The 27188-nt window shown below is 40.8% G+C and overlaps 1 protein-coding gene across 1 annotated transcript in view; it reads left to right on the top strand.

Moving 5' to 3' along the window:
- AGBL1 (AGBL carboxypeptidase 1) overlaps positions 1 to 27188 on the top strand; it is a 645810-nt gene that overhangs the window by 338885 nt on the left and 279737 nt on the right. Inside the window, exon 19 of the mRNA XM_072950742.1 lies at positions 15595 to 15724. Coding sequence (XP_072806843.1) covers positions 15595 to 15724 — 130 coding nt within the window. The remainder of the gene's footprint in view (positions 1 to 15594; positions 15725 to 27188) is intronic.

A 27188-nucleotide genomic window follows, 5' to 3' on the forward strand; every position in this document is an offset into this window, starting at 1 on the left:
TCTGCCAATAAAGATAATTTTACTCCTTTTCCAATCTGAATGCTTTTGATTTCATCTTCTTGCTTAATTTCTCTGGCTAGCATTTCCAATACAATGTTGAGAGCACGTGGTGAGAGCAGACATTGGTTCATTCCAGATCTTAGAGGGAAGACTTCATTCTTTCATGATAAAGTGTTACAACTGTGGGTTTTTCATAGCTACCCTTCGTTATGAAGAATTTCCCTTCTTTTTCCTAGTTTTCTGAGTGTTTTCTATCATGAAAGGACACTGGATTTTGTAAAATGATTTTGTGCATCTACTGAGATAATAACGTGTGTTTTTTGTCCTATATTTTATTAATATGGTGTATTACATTGATTGATTTTAGCATTGATTTCATGTTGCACAAACCTCCGGATCCTGGAATAAATCCCAGTTGTTTGTGAACAACATGTGTATTCATTTTTATACATTGTTTCATTTGGTTTGATAGAATTTTGTGGTGAATTTTTAGATAGATACATTTGTAAGATATATTGATATTTAGTTTTTTCTGTAATATCTTTGGTTTTGGTATCAGGGTAATGCAGACTCATAGAATGAGTGGGAAGTATTTTATGTTTTGGAAAAATTTGTGAATAATTGAAACTAGTAAGTCCCATAGCCTCTGCGGGGGTGCTGGTAGGCATGATGGGGCATGCCATCAATACTCAGGTAGCTGACAACTCTGCTTGAGTCTTACTCCCTGTTGCAGAACCTCACAGTTAGTCATAGGGAGAACCCAGGGCCTTTTCAGGTCTTCTCTGGGCACGCGCACAAGCATGCACACAGGCATGCACATAATCCTCGGCACTTATATTCCCAGGACTAGGTTGGAGATATTGTCAAATCCCCCTACAGACATTTCTTTCCTCAGCTTTTAGATTTAAAATGTGTAGTTAGCCCATTGTTTGCCCAATTGCTGTCCACTGCCTCAGATAGCCATGATGTTTAGCAATTGCCTCTGATTGTTTTTGAAAAATGCCCCGGGGGAAAAGGCTGTTTACCCTTGGCAAGCTCTGAGTTAGGTAAAATAAAGACCAGTGCTACTTACTCCTTTTACCTATCATCAGGAAACAGAACCAACACTCATCCAATAGCTTTCCAACAAAACAACCTTACTGAAGAGTCTTGACACAACTTTCAAGACATCAGTAATTAGATTTCACTTGCCATCTGCTACGCTGTCCTTGTCAGAGGCCAGTAAGATGTAAATTAAAAACAGATGACAGAATGAGAGGAGACAGCAGCACCTTCTTGATGATTGTGATGACCCAATCTGGATCCTGGGGAAGGGATGCAGTATTATCTAAAGGACTGCTTGTGCCTCAAGCTAAAAAGATTGGCATTGAATGAATAAATGCGTATGTTTTTATTTCTTTACGTTTTACTTGAGATCTTATCTTGGAGGAGGAGTGATGAAGAAGGAAAATAGATATTCTTCTGTATAGGAGAATTTTTCCTATTAAATATAATTTTGACGATTATTCTTTTTATTAAAGAGATGTAAGAGTTATATTAACTATCTAGCTTGAAGTGTATATTTTAGCTTAAAATATACAGTAGATCAAAGATAACTTTTTTTTTCTGGTCCATGAACCTAGCTCTAAGGATATCAGAAGATTGTGTTTTAATTCATACATTTCCAGACTACTTTCAGGCCACCTATTTTCAGTCTGGTGAAAAACCTGGGTTTAAATTCTAGTTTGAAATGTGTGACTATGGATAGTTATGTAAACTTTCTGAACTGCAGTTTCTTCACATACGAAACAGAGACCGTTCTGAGGAGTCAATGAAAAATATTGTTTTCCTGCCTTTTATCTTTATTTTCTTCTCATGCTTTCCTGAAAATCTCAAAGAAAAAGAAAGGAAAACAGTCCTATATTTATGGTCTAATTTGTCTCTGATTTTTTTATGTAACAAGTAGTCATTGAGATCCATTCAATGCAGGATGCGATAGTAATAATTGAAGCAGACTACACAAAATATACACATAAATACACAAGTATAGTTTATCATCCAATGATTTATAATCTAAGCACAAGCACATATAGTTTCGTTAAGTGAAAGTTCAGGACAGTATTTGAGAGTGACGCAAACATGAATGCTATGCATAATTGCTTAAAAAATCCAAACATTTATTGTTTGCCACTGATACTGTACTAAGCATTTTGCTAAGTGTCTTCAGAATGTTGCTTAATTCTAAGAAACAAACAAAAATCTGTGAGTTAGAGACTAATTTTTTTTAAGACAGGGATATTCCTCATCTGATATTGAGGAGTCAAATTTATGAAGATTAAATAATTTAGACAATTTTACATAGCAAGTTGCAGATTTGACTCTGCGGACTACATAACATAAACTTTTCACGGTTTTGTTTCCCTAAGGGAGTTCAGAGGTTGGAGAAGATGCTCTACATCGGAGCAGTCAAAGAAAGTCTCAAGAAAGGGGCCGGGTTTGAGAAGTTTCCTGAAAGGTGGGTAGACGAAGAAAAAGAGAGAGAGAAAAGGATCAGATTTCAGGCATGCTGAGAGGATTTGATAGTTGGAAGAGAACAGTTTTGGCAAAAACAAGGAACTCTGTCTCGCTTATAGCACTGGGTTTGTGTTGGGCGGTAATAAGAGATTACCGAGAGTAAGAACTGGAGCAAATTCAAAAAACATACAAAATATAGTTTATCCTCCAATAATTTATAATCTAACTATGTGGTTCAGTTAAGTGAAAATTCAGGACAGTATCTGCTGGTGATGCAAATGTGCGGGCTCACCAGGAGTTGGGTTGGTGATGGGACCAGTCTGTAGAAGACCTTGAATGCCAGTCATGTGGTTACACCCCCTCCCTTGGGTAACGATAAGTCACTGAAAGAATCTGAATATCAGTTTGGACTTATGTCACATTGGGAGAGAAATGTTATGAGAAATGGAATATGAGAAAGCCAATGAGGAGGCAATTGCTGAAATTCAGGTATGAGGTCATCAATTTTGGACAGTTTTTCTCCTTATGAATCTGTGTTTCAAAAAGTAAAACCATATATATAGCCCCCCTCTCTATCCTCCTCTCCCCTGTGGCTCTCTTTGTCTCCCTTTATCTTTTCCTTTAGGAGTCTTTACTTAGAATAATGGATTTTTAAAAAAGAGTTACATTGGCTAGCGTTCGTGTGTCCTAATTTTTTTTTAAACAAATGAAAACTCTGATTCAAGCAAAATTAAGGAACTCATCGAAGATCACCGGGAAGCAAGTGTCAAAGCCAAACTAAAACTCAGTGTCTTTTCTGACTTTCTCTTCAGCACTGTAAGTGATATCATCCCTATACTTTCTCCTGCCAGGACTTTAAGAAGAAGGAACACCAGACTTCCTGAATGATTCTCTCCCTTCCTTTGTCTAGGGTGGGATTGGCAATCAGTATGGCTTTCAGGGAGGAGGTGAATGTTTCCTGGCTACTGAAACCCCCAATCAGCAGAAATGATTTTTCTACATCTCTGTTACTTTCCCTAAGAGACTCATCTGGATTTTATTATACACCAGAGTTAAACACACTGACGTCCTCCAGAGAATCACCTTCCTTGCTGCTTCTACTAGTTAGTTGAAGAGGGAAGAGTCACTCTCTGGAGACACCTTTTGGCTTACAACTCATCAGGGAGTTGTAAATGGCTGGTATTCTTTCTGGTCCATAAGGAAAAATTACCTTAATACCAAAGAAGCCTCTGAGGCATAGAGAAAGAGAACAAGTGAAGAGCTGTGAATTTTTTCCATTCAGGAGGAGAAATATGGGGTGTTATTTAGTCTTATGGTCCAATAAAGGGTCCTAATTTATGGACTTCTTTGGGAGATCTCAGCTGTAAACTTCTTTATCATTTCTTACATTAAGGATAAGAGAATGAAATGCCCATTGCAATTCTATGAAAAACACTTTTTATTTTTCTCAGTGTTAATGGTTTTGAGCTTTGCATGGAATTTTTTCACCAAGGATTCCTTTCTAACAAGGAAAGTACAGAGATTTTTAATCCAGAGTAGATAAGAGCAGTACAGAGACCCCTGCCAAGATAGAGATGGTCAGGAAAAAATCAATATCCCACCATTAAATCTGTTGAATTAACAGCAATAAAAAAAGTTGCAATTTTAATTTAGATATTGGCTGCCCAGAGAAATATTCTGACAGCAGTAGAATTGGGGGAGTTCCCTAGATAATGAGGAATTAGTTGCCTGCCATGTGCTGGTCACTGTGCTGAGAAATTACCAAAACAACGTGGACATAGTAAGTGTGTCTTGAATTACCACTTGATGATAATCTTCAGAATGTAAATTCTTAATAAGGCTTCTTCACTGTCGTATTTCTCAGGATAAGAATAATAGCTGACACATAGTAGATGTTATAACAATAAATATTTGGTGAATTAGTGAATAACATGTTTTTATGCAATGCTTTTGTCTTTTGGATATAATTTCATACCTTACACCAACTTGTCAAGTGTGAAGGGGAGTATTAATGTTACATATGAGAAAACTGGAGATCAAGATGTCAAAAGACTTGTAAGGCTAGATCAAGTAATGGCATTGGACTCACAAGCCATCGATTATTAATACGTTAAGCATTGTAATCCTTTCTTCAAACAAAGTTTGACTCTAAAGTTCAATGGGTAAATCAGATAGAACTTGAGACACACTGGTTCCTGTGTGGGAGGCAAGGCTGTCCATTTTTGTAGGTTTCTTCCCCGCATTTCATCCCTTGAAGACATCAGGTGGATGTGCTGCTATGATGGTTAAGACTTCAGGCATCTTATACGTAACCTGCTCCTGTATTATGCAGTGTGCTCTGGATTCAGAAGCTAATCTAGTCGTGTTGATTTTAGACAAATTTCTTAACCTCTCTAAACCTCTATTCCTTCATCTGCAAAGTGGCAATTATAATAACAAGTGTCTGTAGAGTTACTGGGAAGATTAGTGGAGATAATACATATAAGTGGTTAACAGAAGACTGGTACAGAAGAAGCTCTCAGTGAATGTTGGTTATGATGGTGATGAGGAGAAAAACAGCTTGTATAATATTCTGGCCTGACACAGAAAGATGAGGTGGACCTCATTTGTTTTTCAAGTGTTGCGATCTTTTGATATTATGTAAACTATGAGTGTTCGTTTTATTTTACATCACAGACACAACAACTAAGATAAAAATAAACACTGTGTGTTTTTGCTTTTGCGGTGTCTGGAAGCATCTGAAGGTCTTGAAAACTATTTTTCTTTGCAAGTGATTTTGCTGTAATAAGCATTTACTAAACACACTACATTTAGGACATTTAAATTAGAACATTTAAATTAAATGCCATTTTGTTTATGTTCCTGTACATTCATGAAATAATTTCTGTGGGCCAAGTGCTCTTCTAGGCTCTGGAGACTCAGCGATGTGACAAGACCCAATCTTATCTTCAAAGGGCTGAACTTCTGGTGGAAGGAACTATTACTAATAGCGTAAAACAAATTCTGCTGCATTGGTATCCACAGGTTACTTTTATAAAAAATTGAAAATGTCAGAGGGAGGGTATGGCTCAAGTGGTAGAGTGCATGCCTAGCATGCATGAGGTCTTGGGTTCAATCCCTAGTACCTCCGTTAAAAGCCTAATTACCTCCCCTCCTTGCCAAAAAGGAAAAATACAATAATAAATAAAATTTAAAAAAAATTGAAAATGTCCATATCTCTCTGGCTGTTTTGCTTATCTGAGTTTGTTGTGTAGTATGTTTCTAAGGACAGAATATTCTCATGGGAATAATATTCCCTGAGTTCTTGAATGTTGGTGACAGTGTGTCTGTCCCTTTTTGTATTTGAAGATCATTGTGGTTGAAGGCAAAGCGTCTTTGTCTCACATGTTCTTTCCTTAAATGTGTTACTTAATTCTTTGAATATCACTTCTCAGTTTTCTTCTGAAGCCTTGCTGTCAGAAAAGGATAACCTAATTTTCACTTTTTAAGTCACCTGCCTTTATTGCCTAGGTCCTCAATGAGTTTTCTTTTTCTTTAAAATCCAGTAATGTTGCTAGATGGTGTCTTGATGTCGATTGTTCTGGATCAATATTCTCAGATACATGATAAGCTATTTCAATATGGATTTTAATTTTTTTGGATTATTTCATGTGAGTTTTCTCAATATAAGCTTCAGTATTTGTTTTGATCCTTGGCTTTGATTTCTTTCTTAGATGCTCTTATTGTGTGGGTCCCTGTTTGCCTGTCTTCAGTGTATGTCATCATGTGTCATTTTCAATCCTTTCAATCTCTCTCTTTGTTTCCTTAGGATTAAAAAATGTTTTTCTTTTCACGTTTTTCTCATAAGGCATTATTTGTCAGGTTTAGTCACTCATATTTTTTCTACTCCAGGTTTCATTTACAAAATTATATTTTCTTTTTCTAACCATTTATTGAGTTGTTACATCACTTCTGAGTTTTTCTAGTTCTTATGCATATTGTTTTTTTCATGAATTAGATAATTTCTTTCTTTTCAAATTGTAACTTTTGAAATTCTTTCAAGTGTTTATTATGAAATAATGGACACCTGTCAGGCAAGTTGTAATAATTGTACAAAAAACCCCTTTATATCTTTTATCCATCTTCCTCAAATGCTATCATCTCACTTATCCACAGTTTAATGACGGGACTCAGGAAATTAACATCAAGACACTCATATTAATTACTCTACAGACATTCGTCCGATTTCACCCATCATGCCAGTAATCTTCTTTCTCCAGGATCACAACAAGGCAGTTAATAGTTGTGTCTTCTTAATCTCCTCCAGTCTAAAATAGTTTCTCAGTCTTTTCTTTGTTTTTCTTGATCTGGATGTTTGAGGAGTGCTGTTGTGTTACTTGGAGAATACACCTTAATTCGGGTTTGTCTGGTGATTAGACTCATATTTTGTATTTTTGGCAAGAGCATCACATAGGTGGTGCTGTGGCCTTCTTAGTGTCTCCTGTCACTGTGTTATTGGGTGTTTGATGCTGCCACGTATCGCTGATATGTGGTTAAGGCGGTGTCTGTTAGGTTTCTTCACCATAAAGTCAATATTTTTTGTCTTTAAAAGAATAAGCATCTTGTGGAGAGATACTCTGAGTTCATGTACATATTCTGTTATTCCTCATATTTTCTTTCACCCACTAATTTTAGCATTCATTGATGATTCTTGCTTGCAACAATTACTAATGTGATATTTAACAAGAGATAACTATTTTCCTTCACTCCTTCTGTATTTGCTAATTGGAATTCTACTGAAATGAAGAGTCATTTCCTTCCTTCCTTCCTTCCTTCCTTCCTCTCTCTTTCTCTGTATAAGTACAAACATGAATATTTATTTATGAATAATAATATATTACTATTATTTATTTTATTGTTCAATTCTTACTATGTTTGGTCATTGGGACTCCCTTAAAATGGATTCCTCTGTCATTTTAACATGTCCCCATTACTTCTGAGTACTTTTTTACTTTCTGGCATCAAATATGTTCTAGACTGACATCCTTTTTTTCCCAGCCCCACCTCTGAAGCCAGGCATTTCTTTAAGAAGCCCTAATTCCTTTGATTAAATAATGGTTCTTAGAAATTGTGATCTGGGCATTTTATGTGGGTGTTATTCCTACTGGGGTGTTATTCTTTCGAGGTCCTTCCTGTAGACAGAGCTAGAAAATAAAGGCATGAATACACACACACAACCACACACAATACACATGTATTTGTATCTATTTCTTTATCTTTTTGTCTCTCTGTACGAAACCATGAGTTCATGCTGATACTTCTGATTCCAATACAACATCACAGAGTTAATTCTTTGTTTGTAACTCCTTTCTGCGACTAAGAGAAACCTGGTTGTTGTTACTCATAGCTGACTGACTTATTTACTCAATTCTAGAATACATCCAAAGTAGTCTTAGAATTGCTAGCTCAGAATTGCACACTGCTGTGAAAAACACATTTGTGTTCTGTTCTTTTGGTCTTTAGCTTTAGAGTCTATAGCAAAATTTTTTATCTAAAGTTACTTAGATCAGTTATTTCCTTCTTAACGTCCATGACTGGGATTTAATTACTGTAGAGTTTAAGTTCATTTGTAACTGTAATCCATTTGGACTTCTATGCATGTTTATTTCATGGTTGATTATATTTATTTATTCATGTGAGTATATGAAACATTAACGTGGTTCTAAAAGTTGGAACAATACAGAAGGGGATGGTCAGAGAAGTATCACTTACCCTTTATTCCTCCTACCCTATTCTTATTCATCCATGCTTTATATCCTGTATCCATCTGCCTCTGTAAGTAATCAATCTTACTAGTTTCTGATTTAGCTCATAATTTTTTTTGCACATGAATAGATGTATGTGTATTATCTTATGTCTCCTTCCTTCTTAAATATGCTTTTTATATTTTATGTATCTTTTTATCACTTAACTATATGTCCTGAAAATCACCATTCTGTATGAGTTCATAGATACCTTCCTTTTTTTTTTTTACCAGCTGCACAATACTCCATTCTTTAAATGCATCAGATTATTCAACCACTCTCTTACATAAGCATTTACTTTTGTATGGGTGTATATGTCCTTTACCTTACTGAATTATTTTTTTGCTTGAGTTAATCATTGGTTTTCTAGGTCATATCACTGGCAATACCACTGACAAATCAATATGGCTTCACATCTTCTTTACCAGTTAGTGTGCTTTTTAATTGATTTTTCTTGTCTAAGTTCATTGCATAGTACATCTAGTTATATGTTGAATAATTATGGCAGTAGTGGTCTTCATTACTTTGCACCTGATCTTGGTGGAAATTTCTCTAATGTTTCTCCATTAAATAAGATTCTGAGATTAGCAAATGTTAACTACTATATATAAAAATAGATCAAAACCAAATTTCTTCTGTCTAGCACAGGGAACTATATTCAATATCTTTAATAACCTTTAATGGAAAAGAATATGAAAATGAATATGTGTATATATATGCATGACTGGGACATTATGCTGTGCACCAGAAAATGACACATTGTAACTGACTATACTTCAATTGAAAAATAAATACTACAGGAAATAACAAAGAGAAGGGTTCTTCCTTTAAGGCTTTCATGATTTCTGGCTTTAATCTCATATATATATATATATATATATATATATATATATATATATGTATATATGTGTGTGTGTGTGTGTGTGTGTGTACGTATATATACACACATATATACATACATATAATATATATATATATACACACATACATATATACACACACGTATATGTGACTCAGAAAGTTTCCACCAATTCTTATTTTCCTGATTGCCTTTGTCATGAATGAGTGTTGAAATTTTTCAAAGTTTGTTTTTTTCAATTTTTTGACGTTATGGAGTTCTTGATTTTTGAAAATGTTCTTTTTCAGTTTCCCATTCTGACAACTTTTTGCAAAGATTATTAATGGATTTAAAAGTTCAGAACTTATTCTTATTCTTACTTGTATCTGGTAGATGCTCCTACCTGGTCCAGAATGTCAGCCAGCTGCAGCAGTTGACTTCAAGTGATTATTGCCTGGCTGGTCCCAGAACTGGTGACACAGACTAAGGTTTGACTGTTGACTCGTATTTGTTTGGCAAATTCTTCACAGATATCCGTAGGTCTCAAAACATAGCTTAAGAAAACTAAGAGTATTAACTATTTCAGGGCAGGGGTAGCTATTTTTATTGAGTCAGTTGCATATGAGATCGAATGCTATGTAGTTGCACATACTTGATTTATACAAGCGATATTCTAGGGTTCACCTACATTTGCTCACTCCTTAATCTGGTCTGACCTGACTTCAGGTCTTAATCTTATCATCTTTTGAATTGTTCCATAGGATGCTGGAGTGATATTATGAAATTAGACTTGTCAAAATAACTTAAGAAAAAAAACCACATTTTTATCTTAACTCTGTATTGGTTTTCCGATTAAAACATGCAAGAGACTAATACAATAGTGGGAAAAATGGGGTGGGAAGGAAGGGAGGAGGTCTCTCTAAACGTTTGGAGCTGGTGCTTGCTCTGGGTGAGATGCTAGACCTTTTAAATAGCTTATGTTCTAGGTTCCTGGAAGTGTGGTGGCAATAAAGTCTTTCAGTTCATAGTTCCTTTGTAAGTGTTAATTTTCTTTCTTTCCTGAAGGAATAGTATTAGGCACTGCTGCTCGCACTAAATTTGCATACATACTCCCTGGGGATCTTGTCAAAATGCAAATTCTGGGCTGGGACTCAGGTTTCTACGCATCTGCCAAGCCCCCACTTGACACTGATGCTGTGGCCTGGTGGCCATACTCTAAGGAACAAGGGCATAGAGACAACCAGTTTCAGTTTGGACTCACCTAGGTTCACGTGTCAACACTGGGTCATTTATTTAACAAAGTTGGCATCTGAACCTTGGTCAGTGCTTCTGGCCCATCTCTTAAAGACCTTGGCTTTCCTATACCTCGGTTCTGGGGTGATCAGGCTGCTGGTGCCACACTGCTGGGTTCTTGGAGGTGTTGAGAGACACCTGGGTTTGATCTCTTCTATGCCCCTTCTCTCTAGATCCTTGCCTCTCTGAGCATTCTGCACGATGAAAATATCTTGAACATAATCATATGTCCCTGGCAGCCCTGATTGTTTGAGCTGTACAACAACTGTGGCCTTAAGATGAAGCTGCCTTTTGTTTTTCCCTCTTTCCTCCTTTTCCCCATCCAAGCGATGAAATTCATTCGGAAAGCTCTGGGTGCAGTGTCTGGCCCAGAGGGCCTCATGCTGTTCTGTCGTGTCCTGAAGCTCCCGTGCATCTCTTTACCTTGATAAATATTCTCCTCCTGCAGCCATGCTGCCTCCTGTTTCTAGGCTGTGCAGTGAATGGTGAAGCGCTTGCTAAATCTCAAACACGCTGCCTCTCTTTAGACTTCAGAGCTTGCTGTGCTGCGGGTGCTAATATTATCAAGCCTGGCATCACTCGTTCAGTCTGATGGGCCCCATCTCTCCTTTTATCAGTCACGGATGGATGGGGGACTTTCGAATCATTTTATTGTCTGACTGCAGCTTTATAGATTCTCTTTCAGGAAGCGGCTCACTTTTCCTCTTTCTTCCTCTGACTTGTGGTCTTTTTTTTGCTTCAGGGTAGCTGTAGCTCAGGGTTTGCCTTTCAAGGCCCTTGTTTGTGTTACTTCTTTCCCATTCTCCTGTCATGGTAAGCCCTATTCTTAGCAGATACGTAAAATCCACAATTAATGTTTTAAAAAAAGTGGCTTCCAGTGACTTATTTCCCTTAGTCTGTCTACTCTTTAAAGCTGTGCTTTACTTAGGAGACCATGACGTTGGTGGCTTTTATTCAGTGACCTCTTAGGACTGGCCCTACTGATTCATTTTGGTTTTTGATTGAAGTATAGTCAGTTTACAATGTTGTGTCAGTGCCTGGTGGACCTGATTCATTTTTTGATCCTTTCGGCTGAGATGTTTTTGCTTGGTCATAAAATGGCCATATTTTTCAGGAGATCAAAAGCTTTTTTTTTTTTTAAAGAAGGAATTTGTCCTACCAAAAACTGCAGGTTTGATGGTTAGAGAGACATCCTGGACACCAGCTGCAAATACCTAGAACAGAGCAGACTCCTAATATGCATGAAAGGCGCTCAGAGGTAAAACTAGGGAGTGAAGGTGCCTGAGGCAGGCGGCAGGGTGCACCCCAGCTAGAACATTCAAAGTCAATGTAAACAGTCAGACCCAATTCTGAACAGAGGCCCTGCTTTTGAAACACCCCCTAGAATCTGAATCTAGCGTCAGGGTGACCAGCTGTCTCAGTTTACCAGGGACCGAAGGGTTTCTTGGGATGTAGAAATTTCAGGACTAAAACTGCAACATTCCAGGGCAAACTGGATGGTTGGTCACCCTAGATCTAACACATTTTGTGCACCAAGGCTTTATCTTAAACTAGACTGTACTTAAACCCAAGTGTTTTCTTTAAAAAAAAAAAAAAAGATGAGGAGGGCTATTTGTATCAAATGGTTTCCCCTGCAGAAACCAAAAGGAAGTATTTTCTTCCCCCTCTGTAAGTGTGTGATTTTCAGTGGGGGGGGGGGGCGGGGGGATAGCAATGCTACCATTTTACTCTCCTTATGAGCAAAGCAGGACTTCAAACTCTATTTGAGGGATGACCCCTTTTCAGAAATTAGAGGCACTGAATTCATTGCCAGCCGGTCATAGCTGTCCATCTGCTAATTCTCTGCACATAGAGGGAGCAGCTGTCATTTCAGAAACGCTACAGTAGATAATCAGATGGGGCGCATTTCATCTTCAGATGCTTTAAACAAATCTCTGGGAAGAGTGGAAGCGGCTCCTCTGACTGCACGAGTCTCTGATATTATTAACACAAAATGCCAAATGGATTTGGAGATTGGGAGAAAATGGATTTGCTTTAAAAGGAAAAGCACTCGAGTTAGGTGTAGTACGTATTGTAATAATCTGCAATTGCAAAGATGTAGGAACTGCTGAAGCCATGGGCACACACATGGATACTCTCAAAATCATAGCCACACACAGAACGCCGAGTGCAAGTGCACACAGATGGGTTTCCCAAGTTCACACAACCTTCGTATGCCAAAGACATGCATCATTGCCTCGACCCCTGCAAAAGAAACAAAATTTATCCCAAACTAACAGCTTGCCTAAGTCTCACACTGGCCCAGTTTCTCTCCAAATCCATGTACTTAGACAATCTTCCATGTCATTCTCCCCTTTGTACTATATAATGGCTCACTGTCTGTCCAGCAATTCACATTGTTATTTCCTTGCATTTTTTTTTCCCTTAGATAAATTCTTTTCTCTTCAGGCTCATGGCTTCCATCCTTAAGTGTGCTCAGGTCAGCTTGAACTTAAAACTAACCACAGCCTCTTGTCTGAGGTTCTTAGCCAAGATTCTCTTCCTTTCCAATCAACCTGCGTATAGCTCGCTGATTATTCTTCCTAAGGAAGAATATTGGGACGAGACAAGGAACTAATGAGCATAGTCCAAGTGTTGCTCTGCATCCCTGAGCGTTATAGGTGTGGATGGAGATGCAGACACAGATAGAGATGGAGATGTGGATGTGGATATAGGTGTGGACATGACATGGACATGACAATGGTGGAGTCAGAGTTCCATAGGTATTTCTCCATGGAGATATGTAAAGTAGGTATTTCATTCGCCCCTCAAAATAAGCCTGGGAGGTAAGCTAGACATACCTATCTTGTACTGCATGTGAGAATATTGACTCTCAAAGAGTTCCCAAATCCCGTATCTGGTGACAGAGCTGAGAGCTGGGACTTGATCTTCTTAACCAATGCTCAGACTTATTCTAATTGCAACACAAAGCTTTTTTTTTTTTTTTTTTTGGAATTGTAATCTACACTGATCTTTCTGCTATGTGGTAACCTCTGAGTCTTTTCCATGTGGACCTTGCCCTTGAACTTGGTCTCCATGGAGCATATGGAATGAAGAGGTAGAAGAAGTTGTGTGGAATTGCTGGCTGCTAGACATGTATAATGCCTGCATTTTCTTTTAGACAAACAGGAATGCTTTTAAGGGGCTGCCACTGATTTTATTACTTTTGACGTTATGAGGGAAAAACAAATCCCCAGTGTTGATAAGAATCCAGGTCAAGGCAGGGAGACTCACAGAGCAGTTAAAGAAAATCCTGAGGTTCTGGGCTGTTGTGCCTGCAAGTACCTTAATATGAGAAAAGAAATTCATTTAAACACAGGAGCAAGTCTGGGACACTGGCTTCTTTCCATTCAAATTTTCTCTTTATCCTTGGTCACCAGGCAGAAATCCTATTTCAAGATGTCATTGCTATTAAAAAGAAGATGGAGAAAAAAATCAAGAAAAGAACAAAAAAGTCAGCGAGGAAAATGCAAAAACCCTACCATTTCTCAAGTCAAAATATTTTAATGGTGAAATAGGGATAAATGATTAATCTAAAGATTTTCAGTTTCCAGTGAGCTGTAAAGGGGGCTGACATGCAGCAGGAAACTAATATTTAAAGATAATTTCAGAAACATGAGTTGAAAAGTAGTGAAAGGAGGGGGCTGAACCTTTTTTCTTCCCACCTCCAAGATTTATTGAATATAGTGCTTTTTTCTTCTTCAAATGGAAAACGTATCTGATTCTATATTAAATGCTAGTGTATTTTTTTTGGTTCCAAATTACTTCCTGAATACCAACTCTGACACAGTTTCTGTATTAGGGTCTTGATGGTAACAGTGAAACTATTTCTGCCTCCAGGAGGCTTACAATCTAACTGCAAAGGCAAAGGAAATAACAATAGATTAAAAATTTTTGAAAATTCAAAAAGGTTTTATAAAAACTCTAATTAAAGATGCTGTTGAAACAAATAGGAGCAGAATGTAATGGCCTGGGGATCAAAGAAAGTTTCCCTGCAGGGCTGATGCCTGAAAGTTGAGTTGGTTGGAAGGGATGGAGCTTGGGGAGGGGGGTTGTGGCAAGGAGGCAGACAGGCACAGTTGCTCAGAGGGAGCTGTGCGCAGTCTGAGCAAGTTGATGCATAGAAGGACAAGGGCAGCAGGAGGTGGCGGTAGGGATCTGACTAAGGGGTTGGGAGGACCAGATGATGAAGATGCTGCACTGCTTCCTTCTATTCTGTGGCACCTCGCTTGTTAGCCCTATTGGGTAAATAACATCTTAGCAGGGCTTCCGGGAGCCTCCCCGGAGAATGGGCTGCACTTGGGAATCTCTGGTGGTCCTGGGCTTTTAGGATGCCCTTACCTGCCACTCAGCATCTCAGTTTCCTTCCCTCTGAATTGCAGTCAGTGCTCACACTAACCAGTTGTGTTATCTTTGTCAAAGGACTTGATACTTTCAGATGTGAGCCTCTCCTTTCCCTAAATGAGGAGATGCACGATTTTGAGCTCATTTCTAGTGCTAATATTCCATGATGATGTCTTTGAAAAAGATACTCTGGCTCTCTGGGTAAATGTCAAGCTTCCTGTGTCATCTGCATGGACAGCGAGGTAGAAACAGCCTTATGCTTTTTTTTTTTCAGAGGCAAACAGAGCTGGGTGTAAAGCCTACATCTAAGTTATGTGATCTTGGGCCATTTATTTAACCATTTCTAAGCGTCAGTCTCTTCACTGGGGTGCAGTCATATCCACCTGGCAGAGTTACTGGGCCAGCTAGAAATATCTTTGTAACAAATCCAACAAGATAGATTGAGCTCAGCTCAATCATTTGTCCAACTGAAGGTCCCAGAGCCTAGAGAAATGGACTAATTTGTTCTCTGTGGATGCACATAGCAGGGAACTACATTTCCTAAACTTTGCCTTAAAACAATGGTAACCCAAAATCAAGTTAAGTATGGTTTCCAGTTCTTTTGGGGGCTGTGAATAATCATGACATATTGGGAGTTTAGAGGACAGATCTGCGGATTTTTGGACATCGTCAATTGATGCCAATTGAGCAGAAGTCAGAGGGAAGTTGGATTCATTAGTTTAATTGTTTGTCTTGTCAAGCTTTATTTTCTCGAGTTATTTTCCTCTAAATGTGTATTTGTTGGCTTGTGGTTTGTTCCTGCAGTCACAGATGCTCCCTGAGAGGGGAGGATTTGAACAGACAATGGCTGTCTCCCAGTGCTCATCTCCAGCCCACGATTTACCACGCCAAAGGGCTCCTCCACTACCTGGGCAGCATCGGCCGGAGGCCCGTGGTGAGTTACTTCCCTCTGCTTCCACAATCCTGGCCCGTTCCTCCCTCCTTCCAGGAGGGAGAAGACCTTCTGTCCAGGCAAGAAAACCAGACACAAGCCAAAGACCTGTGTATGACAAGCTCTAATGGGGATGGAGGGGAGGGGTGCATGTTCATTTCCCAAGGCCGCCATAGCAAAGTACCCCCAATGGGATGGCTTAAAACAACAGCAACGTATTATTTCACAATTCTGGAGTCTAGCTGTCTTGAAATTAAGGTGTCAGCAGGCTCTGATCTCTCTGAAGCCTCTGAGAAAGAACCCTTCATTGCCTCTTTCTAGCTTCTGGTGATTGCCAGCAACCCTTAGCATCCCTTGGCTGGTGGGAGCACAACTCCAGTCTCTGCCATCTTTGCTCTGTGTGTGTCTGGGTATAAATTTCTCTCTTCTTATAGGGCCCATCCTGCTTCAGTATGGTCTCATCTTAATCACATCCACAGAGGCTATTTCCAAATAAGGTCACATTCATAGGTACTGGGGATGAGAGCTTCAACATATCTATTTGGGAAACAATTTAACGCACAACAGGAACCACTGGTTCCTGGACAAACCATTAGTTCAATAGTCATTGGTGAAAACTGGGCAAAAAATTGTATTTCATCCCATTGCCTGGGTCTTTATTTTTCTGTTTTTTTTTTCAGTTACTGGTCAAGGAAAAAATGTATATACATCTATGAAATAGCATTTGGAAAGAAAACAATCCTCTAGGTGTTCAGATTCACATTCAGCTGGTACTTTTTACATTCCCAAGATGATACTGGCACCATTCTACACACTTTCATGGGTAACCTTTTCTCCCAAGCCTACAGTAACTGTGCAATTGATGAAAAACAGACTATTTGAATCCAGAGGCTTAGGGCCAAGGTAAGTTAGGAGGCAAAGCTAACCAAGTAACTGTAAAAAATGATCATTTATTGACTACAAATTGTGAACATATCTGTCTGCAAAAATGCAGAGGGGCATATGTCCAAATTTAGAGTGCTCATCTAACCTAAGGGACTTAAAATCATGTGGAGAAGCCCACAGATGGCCCAACTTCAAACAATCACCCCTACCATTAACCACGTTTTGATTGTATACTATGTAGTCAAAACAGTGGCACATTCAATGAGCCGCTAGTGGAACAATGGATGAATATCTTATATAGAATCATATTTAAATCTCAAAAAGATTAAGAGGTCAAGTGATTTCCTTGAGATCCCCAGGAGGCATATGGCAGAGCTGAGATTCTGTTCTGATCTGTTTTTCTACGCTGCAACCCCATGTCTCCTCATCACCTGCTCTTTGAGAGGCTGTGTTAGGGTGTCCCTGAGACTGTCTTCAGGCTCAGTGATTCCCTGGTAAGACTCACAGAACCCAGAATAGTTCTTAGGCTCATGGTTACAGTTTATTACAGTGAAAGGATACAGATTAAAATTAGCAAAGATAAAAAGCACTAGTGCAGAGTCCAGGAGAGACAGGTGTGAGTCCAGGTGTCTGCTCCCAGTCGAGTTTGGACACTGCTGAATTCTCCAGCAATGACGAGTGATAATGCGCAGAGTGTTTCCAACCAGGGAAGCTCCCCTGAGCCTTGACGCCTAGGAGTCGAGGTCCTTTTATCAGGGGTTATTTTGTAGCCGTGGTACCCCACATGACCAGTCTTAGTTACTCAGTCTGTAAGACCTTCAGAGGTCAAACTGACACTTTGTGGCACAAGAGCCCCACCCAGCATATATCACATTGTCAGCACCAACCTCACAGGGTCCAAGGCCCCAGGTTGAGAAAGACACTCTTACCTAACTGAATATTCCCAAGATGTCAAGGTGATCTCCCAGGAGCCAGTCAAGGGCCAGGCCTTTCTTTGGCAGGTACAGGGTTTGAACACTTCAGACTTGCTGAGTCAATGCTTTATTGCAAAGAGAACCAAGCACATCCTTTTCCTTTAAGAATGCTTGTTGGTCAAAATGCGCAATGTTTTCCTGCTAACCCCCATGCCCCATCCAAAGAGACACTATAATCTATGCTGTCTACCCTCCAGAAGCAAGTTCATGGCCTGCATAGCAGATCACCAATCTTAAGGTCAAGATCTTGAAAAATATGTCTCTCTGAGTAGGAAGCTTTAGCCTCTGGGAGGAGAGAGAGAGACTTACAGAAAAAGAGGTTCCAGTCTGATACACATTTAAGCATACACACATTCAACTCGTAACAAACAGGATTCCTCTCCGCTCTGACAACCTCTAATTGAAGAGCGGAACATTCATTTTAAAGCGTGACAGGTGAAAGGCTTGTTTAAAAATATAAATAAACATTAATTAACTGTAAACATGACAGCCACAGACCTGTTTCCTGCTGGGACCATCTGAGAGGTGGGTGAGAAACAGCTGAGCACTAAACACAATTCACAGTGTCACAAAGCTCTCTAGTAGGCTCCACATCACCTTTTAGTTACCTATGAGGCTATAATTAACCAGCCTCCTGCTGACAGCAGAAGCACCGTCACTCATTCAGTTCTCAGGCTTGTCCTGTACCGGGAAGATTGCCAGAGTCAAGATTGCCTCTTGGGCTCCATGGTGGCAGGTTGAGTGTGACTTCGCCCCATCTCTGATTCTAATGAAAATATTTCTTCAAGCATCAGGAAGCCACATTCTAGTTCTAGATGGTATTGAGGCATTTACCTATGGGCAGGTAGAATAACATGAATTCTCAGGACCAATGAGAATGCAAGACAGTGAGAGAAAGTACCACCATGATACTTCTGGGGGTTGCCAAAGACCTGGCAGTTCATTCAGTCTATGAGCAATATGGCACTTTTGACATATTGTTTTATCCATCCACCTATCCTCCATCCATCCATCCATCCATCCATCCATCCACCTACCCATCCATCCATCCATTCATCCATCCATCTATCCACCCATCCATCTGGGCAGCTATCCATTTGTCCACTCATTTACACTGTGTATGTAATCATTGTGCTGGGAGCCAGAAGGTACAAAGCTATTAAAAAAAAAAAAAAAAGATTGTCCTTTTCTTTGAGGAGTCCATGTTTCTTTGGTAGAAAGTGGAGTCAGGTCTGCAAAGAAACCAAAGTAGTTAAAAAACGGTAAACATTGTAATCAAGGCTCATGTGAGTTGTAGGAACACAGATGAGAGATTGAACTGCCTTCCCTCAAGGTTATGGAAAAGCTGCAGAGTGGAGATGCCATATGAGCTGGACTTGAATGATGAGTAAAGGTTTTTCTTGTTTTTTCTGGTAGTAAATTAGAGAAATAGTCTTTCTCTGGAGGTCTACAGGCCTGATTATGATCTCTTAGCTCTTCTACCTTGTGAAATTGAAGACCTGGTGAGTTTTCTATGCTTGGGGGTCACCTCACAGACCAAAAGAAAGGACATTTTTTATACTGATGACATAGACTCACCTCACATCACACTGATCTTATGGACCCTTTCCCATTTTCTTGAACTTCCATTTTCTATATCTCTTATTTGTTAGAAGATTAGGAAATCTTCAGATCCAATACATTCCAAAAGCCCAGAAACACACACAAAATTGGCATATTCATACATTGGAATACTATTCAGCAATAAAATGCTGAAGGCATCAGCAATGAACTACAGATAGACTCAGCGATATGGGTGAATTTCAGAAACACGCTGAGTGGAATAAGCTAGATGCTAAGAAACAGATATTCTACATCTCCATTTATGCAAAGTTGAAGGTCAGTCAGTCAGAACAGTGGTTGCCTCTAGCAGGGGATTAAATAATAGGGGCAGGAAGGAACTTTCCAGGTTAGTGGAAATGTCCTATATTTTGACTGAGGAGTTTGTTACAGCAAAACCAACTGACTCAAAACTCATTCGAGATCTGTGCATGGACATATTTAACTTTATTTAGAATTAAAGAAATCAAAGCTAAGTCACAGAGCTTTGAAATGCAGTATAAAACTGGCCAGCACATAGGCATGCAAGTCCAGGCAAGGGAGATATCTTTGCCAGAACAGAGTAGAAAGGCTAAGAAGATCCATTCGAAGTCAGAAAGCTCCAGCCAGAGAAAAGGCGTGGACGCAGAGAAGCCCAGAGAAGCAGACAGGCTTGACAATCAACCAGTAGGAGGCGCTGAAGAGTTCCTCTTTGCCGCGCTCCCCACCTGGGCCAGCAGGCCTGTGGCCCCGGGGCAGTAGGGCGGGGCTTGGGGCGTGGAGGAAAGCTCTCAGGCGCTTCCCGGGAAGCCGGACCCACGGCCTCTTCTGAGCTGGGCTGTTGTAGCTGCCTGGCCCCTGTGCTGCTGCAGAGGCTCTGGGCTTCGGAATCAGGAGAGGCATCGATCCCCATCCCCCTGGCTCTTGCTCTGTGAGTGCGAGTTGGTGAAGGGACTGCGGCGCGCTTTGAGCAGCTCATTGATTTCCGTTGACCGCTCGCACAAACCAGGCCGCCTGCTGCCCGGGGCCGCGGAGGGCCTGTTTGGGTTTCACCTTTCTCCGGGGCCTGATGGAACAGAACTTTCAGCTACTTAAACGATTTTCCTGGTCTTATTCTGTCCCTCTGGCGTATGTTTTTAGTTAATCAGCTTCTTTTTCAAAAAAGGCATGAAAGGAGAGGGCAAAAAGAAATGGCATGTCTCTTCCTAAAGCCTTGTCTCCGAGGATCTCAAGATGCTCTATATACACTATTTTATCGCGACTTTATTCCTCAGAAGTTGCAGAGGAACAAATGTTATTGTTGCTTGTTTTTACTGACTCAGGCTAAGGTACTGAATCTAGAATTCTCCTCTTTTTGTATTTGACGATATATGTATAGTAGGGGGGAAAAAATCCAAAAACCAAAAAACAAAACAAATGAAAAAACCCCATGGAGGTCCTGGGTAAAATAATAATAATAATAATTTAATTGCATTTTTTAAAATTTAAATTTGTTCCCATGCTATTAGAATAAAGATTAAACAGTGCTTCTTTAGCATACGAGAAACCATGTTTATAGGTGCTTTCAGGGACATAAATACTCCACACTTAAGTGCATTGCTAAAGCGTCTTGGATAAACTTACGTCGGAAAGCAAAAATATGTTTCCTCTCCCTTCCTCGCTGGTACCTCCAGTGAACCTTCTGTGTATCACAGGGCTTGGAAATCTGAGGTCCTCCATATGCTACAGGGAGGATCAGTCAGATTTTTCAGAGAACTCTGAGCAGATTCCTTATTTTTCATTTTTTGCGAAATGGAGTGAGGTTAGGAGTCAGAGTGGAGGAGAAATAGGAAGGGAATTACTTGGATCAGTGTTTCCTTTCAGCCCCTTTGAAGATGCCTCTGCCCAGAGCTGGTGGAAATGGGGGAAAAGGGAAGAAATTTGCGGAGACAGGGCCAGGTAGGCTAGTTTGGCTCTAACGCTATTCTCTGTGACAGAGGGCTGCGAGTCAAAACAGGCTTCGCAGGAGGACACGGGGAGACCTGTGCTTCGTCTGCTCAATGCACGTGTCTGGGAAAGACCGATCTCGTGAGCGGAGCAGGGCAGGGATGATCATGGCCAATGGCTCTGGACACACAGTGCAAAGTTCTAGTCCCAGAAAGCAGAGCTTGCCAAAGCACATTCCAGCCTGTGGTCCAAGACAACCAACAGTCCTCCAATATAGGAACGCAAACCAGGGGATGGGGACAAGCCTTCTCTCACGGACTGGGAGGCGTGGGCAGGTGGGTAGGTGAACACTTCTACCTTGAGAGCTTTAGTACCTGCGACTGAGTGAGTCAGGTGGCAGAGGCCTCACCTGGGCTGAAAGGTCGCAGGGACTGTGTCCAAAGTTGGCAGCCAGGCTGCTGCTTCTCTCCCTTCAATGTCTAAAACTGGAGGGAAAAGAGCAGTTTTAACTGCTGGGGAGCCTACCAAGGACTCCCTGCATAAGTGCCTCTCTGGGTGTTCAACTCACTGCTCATGGAGGGACCACTGGCCAGGGATGGGGAGGAGAAATCAGCTTAGGCAAGACCTCAGGGTCAGCCTGGTCGTCCACTCTTTTATTTTTGCTAATTGACAGGCTTTTCATCATCGATAAATCTAATGTTGTAAGATCTTTTGTTTCGGAAAATCTTTGGAGCCAGACTGATCAGAGTTGGAAAGAAAGCACGTTTTATTAATGAGTAGTTTTCAATGGGTGGCCATATGCAAGTCGCTTAACCTCCTTTAACCTTAGTAGAATTTGAACCTCATCTGTAAATTTGAGTGATAGCCTCCTGTCAGGAATTTTAGACTGATCGTACATGTGTGTAAAACCTTAGCAGCGTGACTGGCACAGATCCAGCATTTAAATCAATAGCAGAGATTAAGATGGTTATTACTTACCAGAAGGGCACTGTATACAAAACAAAGCCACGTACTGGACTGTGTGCCTTTGTGTTCATTTACGTGGGTTCTCTCGATGTAACTGAAATACTCTGGAAAGAGGGCCATTAGAATACATACCACTGGGATGGCAGGAAACCTCCTCTAGCATTTTACTACAGGTAATAAAGGGTCCCCCTGTGGGAAATCTCATAACCAGTTAGTTATTGATACGTTCAGCTGAGTTTAATGTGAACAAATTCACCCCACATTGGCCATTGGAGGGGGTCAAAACTGATTTGTAAGTAAAGGCTGCTTTTCTAAGGCCATGTTGGAACTCTGGCCTATAATGGCCCAATTTAGGCGAAAGTCTCTCACTTTAGGAAAGGGAAAGGAGCATAAATTCCCCTTTCAGGTAGTTATGGGGATAAATTCTACACGTGCCCCCTGCAGTGCACCTCCACCGTGGCTCTTGTTGCTGATGACTCAAGATGAAACGCTAACTAAGAAGAGAGCACGGCTGTCCGTAAAAGGGCTGGGGAATGCGGTCTTGCAAACGGAGCTCTTGGATGATGGAATGTGCCACCAAGAGCATTTCCATCACAGAGAGGTTTATTCCAGTCAGGAGCTTGGGCTGAATGCCGCCTGCAAAATGCCGTGCACCAGCTGGAGTCTCTCGGGCTTTAGTGAGCCTTGGTTGGCTTAATTGGAAACACTGCTATTTGGGTTTCCATCACCTTCCCCAGAATTAGCCTCCTTCTCGCTCCAGCCTCGCCTTCATTTTCTCGTGGCAAAGGTATAAATAATGCAGAGGTCTTGCTGCTGGAAGATGTCAGGAATGGAAAACACAGCAGCTTAAAGCTGGCAAAGCAAAGCAGTAAACATAATCGGGGGTGGGTGAGCCGTAAGGAGAGGCGGAATGGCTAGGGGAGGTGTGTTTGAGATGGGGGGGTAGCCTCTTGAACAAGAGGCCCAACTAGCTTGCAGACGAACGCGGATGGGGCCAAGGAATGGAGGGGAAAGATGGAGTAGCCTGGTACTCGATGATGTGGCCCTGAGCAGCCTTTTTGCTGAGCAAGAAATGATGGAACTCACGTTTGCATGAATTAAATTAACCTTGCAGTTTAGCTCAGATGAGAATTCATTGGAAAAAGTACTAGGGAGATGCACGAGAGAGCCTGATTTCAAAATTGTAATCCAATCCACACTAGACACTTTGCTGATGAAGAAAGGGAGACCCAGGAGAATCAGTTTAGTGCAGGGTGAACAAGTTCGAAACCAGCCAGTCCGGCTCAAACAAAACAAAACTGCACTAAATGAAGCCTTCAAATCTGCATCTCTTCCTATGTTTCTTTCCTTGGAGAAAAAGCACGATCACATTGCCTATTCACTTCATCCGGAAATCTGGGTAGTATTCTTAGCCTCTTCCTCACTGAGCCCCTAAATCAATTTAGTCTCCAATTCTGATCGATTTTTACTTCCTGACTCACCAATTTTTTTTTCTCTCCATACTTACATACCTGCTGCCTTAAACCAGGATCTCGTCATCATCTCTCATGCCTGGTCTCGGTCCCGGCCATCTGTTCTTTTTTTTTTTTCCCCCGATGGAAGTATAGTTGCTTTACAATGTTGTGGTAGTTCCTGGTGTGCAACATAGTGATTCAGTTATACACCTCTCTATATTCTTTTTCAGATTCTTTTTCATTATAGGTTATTACAGGATATTGAATGTAGTTCTCTGTGCTGTACAGTAGGGCCTTGCTGTTTATTTATGTTATATATAGTAGCTGGTATCTGCTAATCCCAAATTCCTGCCATCCATCCTTAACACTCATGTTCTAGTGATCGGATCCAGCTGCTCCTCTTTGCTCCAGTACTTTGATGGCTCCTTCACCACCTTCATGAACATGCCCGGACAGCCTCGAATGATATGCAAGCACATCGATGATGTGCCCACTGCCCACCTCTGCGTATACCTGAGATCCATGCTCCTTTACTCTATAGTCTTATTCCAAATGATTGCAATTCTTCATACCCATAGTCCTTTCCCCCCCGATTTTCCGTTTGCCTGCATAGCTCTCACTAAGCAGGAGCCATCTTGGTATCACCTCCCTAGGGACTCCCAGGACCACCACATCGCACACTTGCAGGAGTGTCATTCCTTGGGGTGAGGTGTGAGTGGTGCCCTGTGAGTTGTGCAGCGTGCTCTTATTTGGGTTCCCAGAGAACCCTGTGCCTCTCTCTCTCTCTCTTCTCTCCTCTCACCTCAATACGATCACCTGTTCACTTGTGGGGTGGTCCCAACAAACTAGCTCCTAGAAGAGGCAATATAGACCTGGAAAGTGTTATAAAACATGGATCCTGGACTAGAGCAAATGAGGATTCAATTATTCGCTCACATCCTTAACAGCAGTGCAGACTTGAGCAAGTCTAGGCAAGCTACTTATTTTTTTCCTACAATTAAGTTTCCTCAGCTGCAAAACAGGGGATAATGATAGTGCGTACTTTATCATGAGATCATCTGTAATAAGTGTCTGGCACAGTCTCTGAAGTACCACGTCTCCAGTAAATTAACTACTGTTGTTCTTGTCATTGTTACGGAGGGCACTACTGCCTTATATTAAAATTTTAATTTCTCCTGCCACACAGCAGGCACCCAGTAAATATTTGTTGAATCAACTGACGAATAAGCAAGACAGGGCCACTGGCCAACCGGTGGATGCTGGAGTGCCGCTGCTGCGCACACTTCCCGCTTACCTGTTGCAGAATTTTACAGGAAGGAACCATCTGAGTGTTCAGTCTTCCAGTAGGAGAGAAGAAGCTTCCTCAACTGAAATAAGTTGGTAATTCGTCTTGTAATTGCCCCCTGCGATTTAGAGGAACACATGTGTCTTATGATTAGCAGACGTTTATTTTTAGGGATGTCATCTGAGTAACATATAGACAGTATCTCCATCTCCTTTATTCTGAACCTTCAGAGGCCAGTAGAACTCCCAGGGCTGAGCAGGGCTCCTTCCTACAGGCGAAGAGTTCTGTAATTTGTCATCTACCTCAGCTTTCAAAGTCTGTAAGGATCAAGGAAAAAGAAAATAAATAAAACTCCTTTCTCCAGTTGAGTTCAGCAGTTTAAGGAGCGCCTGTCACCACGTCGGCGTAGCTTCTGGCTTTTTTGAGAAATCCGTTGCTAAGACACCGTCTTAATTTGTTTGCACACTTCTCATAAGAATGGTGGGTGTTTATCCACAGAGAGAAACTGAGGTGTAAGAGATAAAGGTTGGTGGAAAATTCAGAAGGGTAGCGATTTAAACCTCAAACAATTGTTTGATTGGTTCCTTTAGAATAGAGGCTTTCACAGCATGGTCCCGGGGCATCGGCATTGCTTGGGGACTGTTAGAAATGCATGTTCTTGGGCCTCACCCCGACTTCCTTGAATCTCAGAATCGCTGGGGAGTGGCCCAGAGTCTTTACTGTAACAAGCCCTCCAGGTTATTCTGATGCTGGGTAACACACAAGATCCACTGCTCTGAACTCTAGACCCGTGCAGTGGGTCTCCACGCTGGCTGCACGCTTAGAATCACCTGGAAAACTTCTCAAAATCCCATCTCCCTGGAATCACTGCAGACCAATTAAATCAGAATCTCTGGAGGTGGGCTCCAGGCACTGATATTTTTAAAATCTCCTCCGGAGATTCTAACGCATGGATGGATGGAGAAGCACTGGCCTAGGGGATAACATTTTTGTTGCAAATAACTGAAACCCACTAAAGTAACCCAAAGTGTCAGTTGTGAAGGAAAAAAAGTCTGATAAGGTCTAACCAGGGCTGGAAGGCACCCAAACCCCAGACAGTTCTGCTTTCCGTCTCTCAGTTTCCTCCTTCTGTGGCCACACTGTTGTCTGTTTTCTGCCTTTCTCTGCACATTTGCTTAATTACCTCACCTTTTGCAGAACAACGTACTCTGCTCACTCACTGCTTCTGCTCTGCTTTTTCATTATTTGTCTTGTTATTGGATCAGCTCCCTCCGCCCAAATCTGCATGAACTTCTGCTCTGATGCCCATAGCTTGCTGATAATCTAGAAGCTGTAGACATTTATTTTCTTATAAGACTTTAACCTGAAACTATGAATTAAAGATCCTACTAAAAATTAGATTCTTTTTTTGAAGAGGAAAAAAATACTTAAATCTACTTTTCTGCTAGGATGGACCTGGAGAATGTCATTCTAAGTGAAGTAAGCCAGAAAGAGAAAGAAAAGTACCATATGATATCACTTACATGCGGAAGCTAAAAAAAAAAAAAGGAAACTATAAACTCATCTACAAAACAGAAACAGACTCTCAGAGATAGTAAACAATCTTATGGTTACTGGGGAAAGGGGGTAGGAAGGGGTAAAACTTGGGAGTTTGAGATTTACAAATGTTGGCTACTATATATAAAAATAGATTAAAAAAAAGTTTCTCCCGTATAGCACAGGGAACTATGTCCAATATCTTGAAATAACCTTTAATGAAAAAAATATGAAAACGAATATATGTATGTATATGCATGATTGGAACATTGTGTTGTACACCAGAAATTGACACATTGTAATTGACTGTACTTCGATTAAAATAAATAAATTAAAAAAAAAAACCAAAACACTGTTGAGGGGTAAAAAAAAAAAAACAAAAGACAAAAAAATCCTATTCTGCTAATAGGGAATTTATATTGTAATTAACCCCCTTCCCACCAAATAGTCACTTTCTATTACTGACAATAAAAAGAGGGAGGAGGAAAAGAAGGTAACCGTGGAGGGCAATTTCAAGTCCTTTAGTTCTTAAAACTCTCATCTCGCCGATATTTGATCTGTCTAACTTGCCACCTCCTGCTCAAGTCAGTGTTCCTTGTCTGACAACAACCTGGATTCCAGAAGTCAGTCCTGACATCCCTGAATTCTTCGCTGCTTTTCCAGCCCGCCAGCAAAGCCATACACCTTGCCAGTGCTAACTTGCCATCCCAGAGTTAGTCTTCGTCTTCTCCTGTGATGACTGGGCGGACCACCCACCTGTTGGTCCTTTTATTTTTCTGGCTCATGTGTATTTATGGCTTCCTGCATCCGCCCTGCGTGTCCTGGGCCATTCCTGCTGCCAACAGCTTCCTATTCAATCAATG

The sequence above is a fragment of the Vicugna pacos genome, chromosome 27 (genome assembly GCF_048564905.1).
Source record: "Vicugna pacos chromosome 27, VicPac4, whole genome shotgun sequence".
Taxonomy (NCBI): Eukaryota; Metazoa; Chordata; class Mammalia; order Artiodactyla; family Camelidae; genus Vicugna; species Vicugna pacos.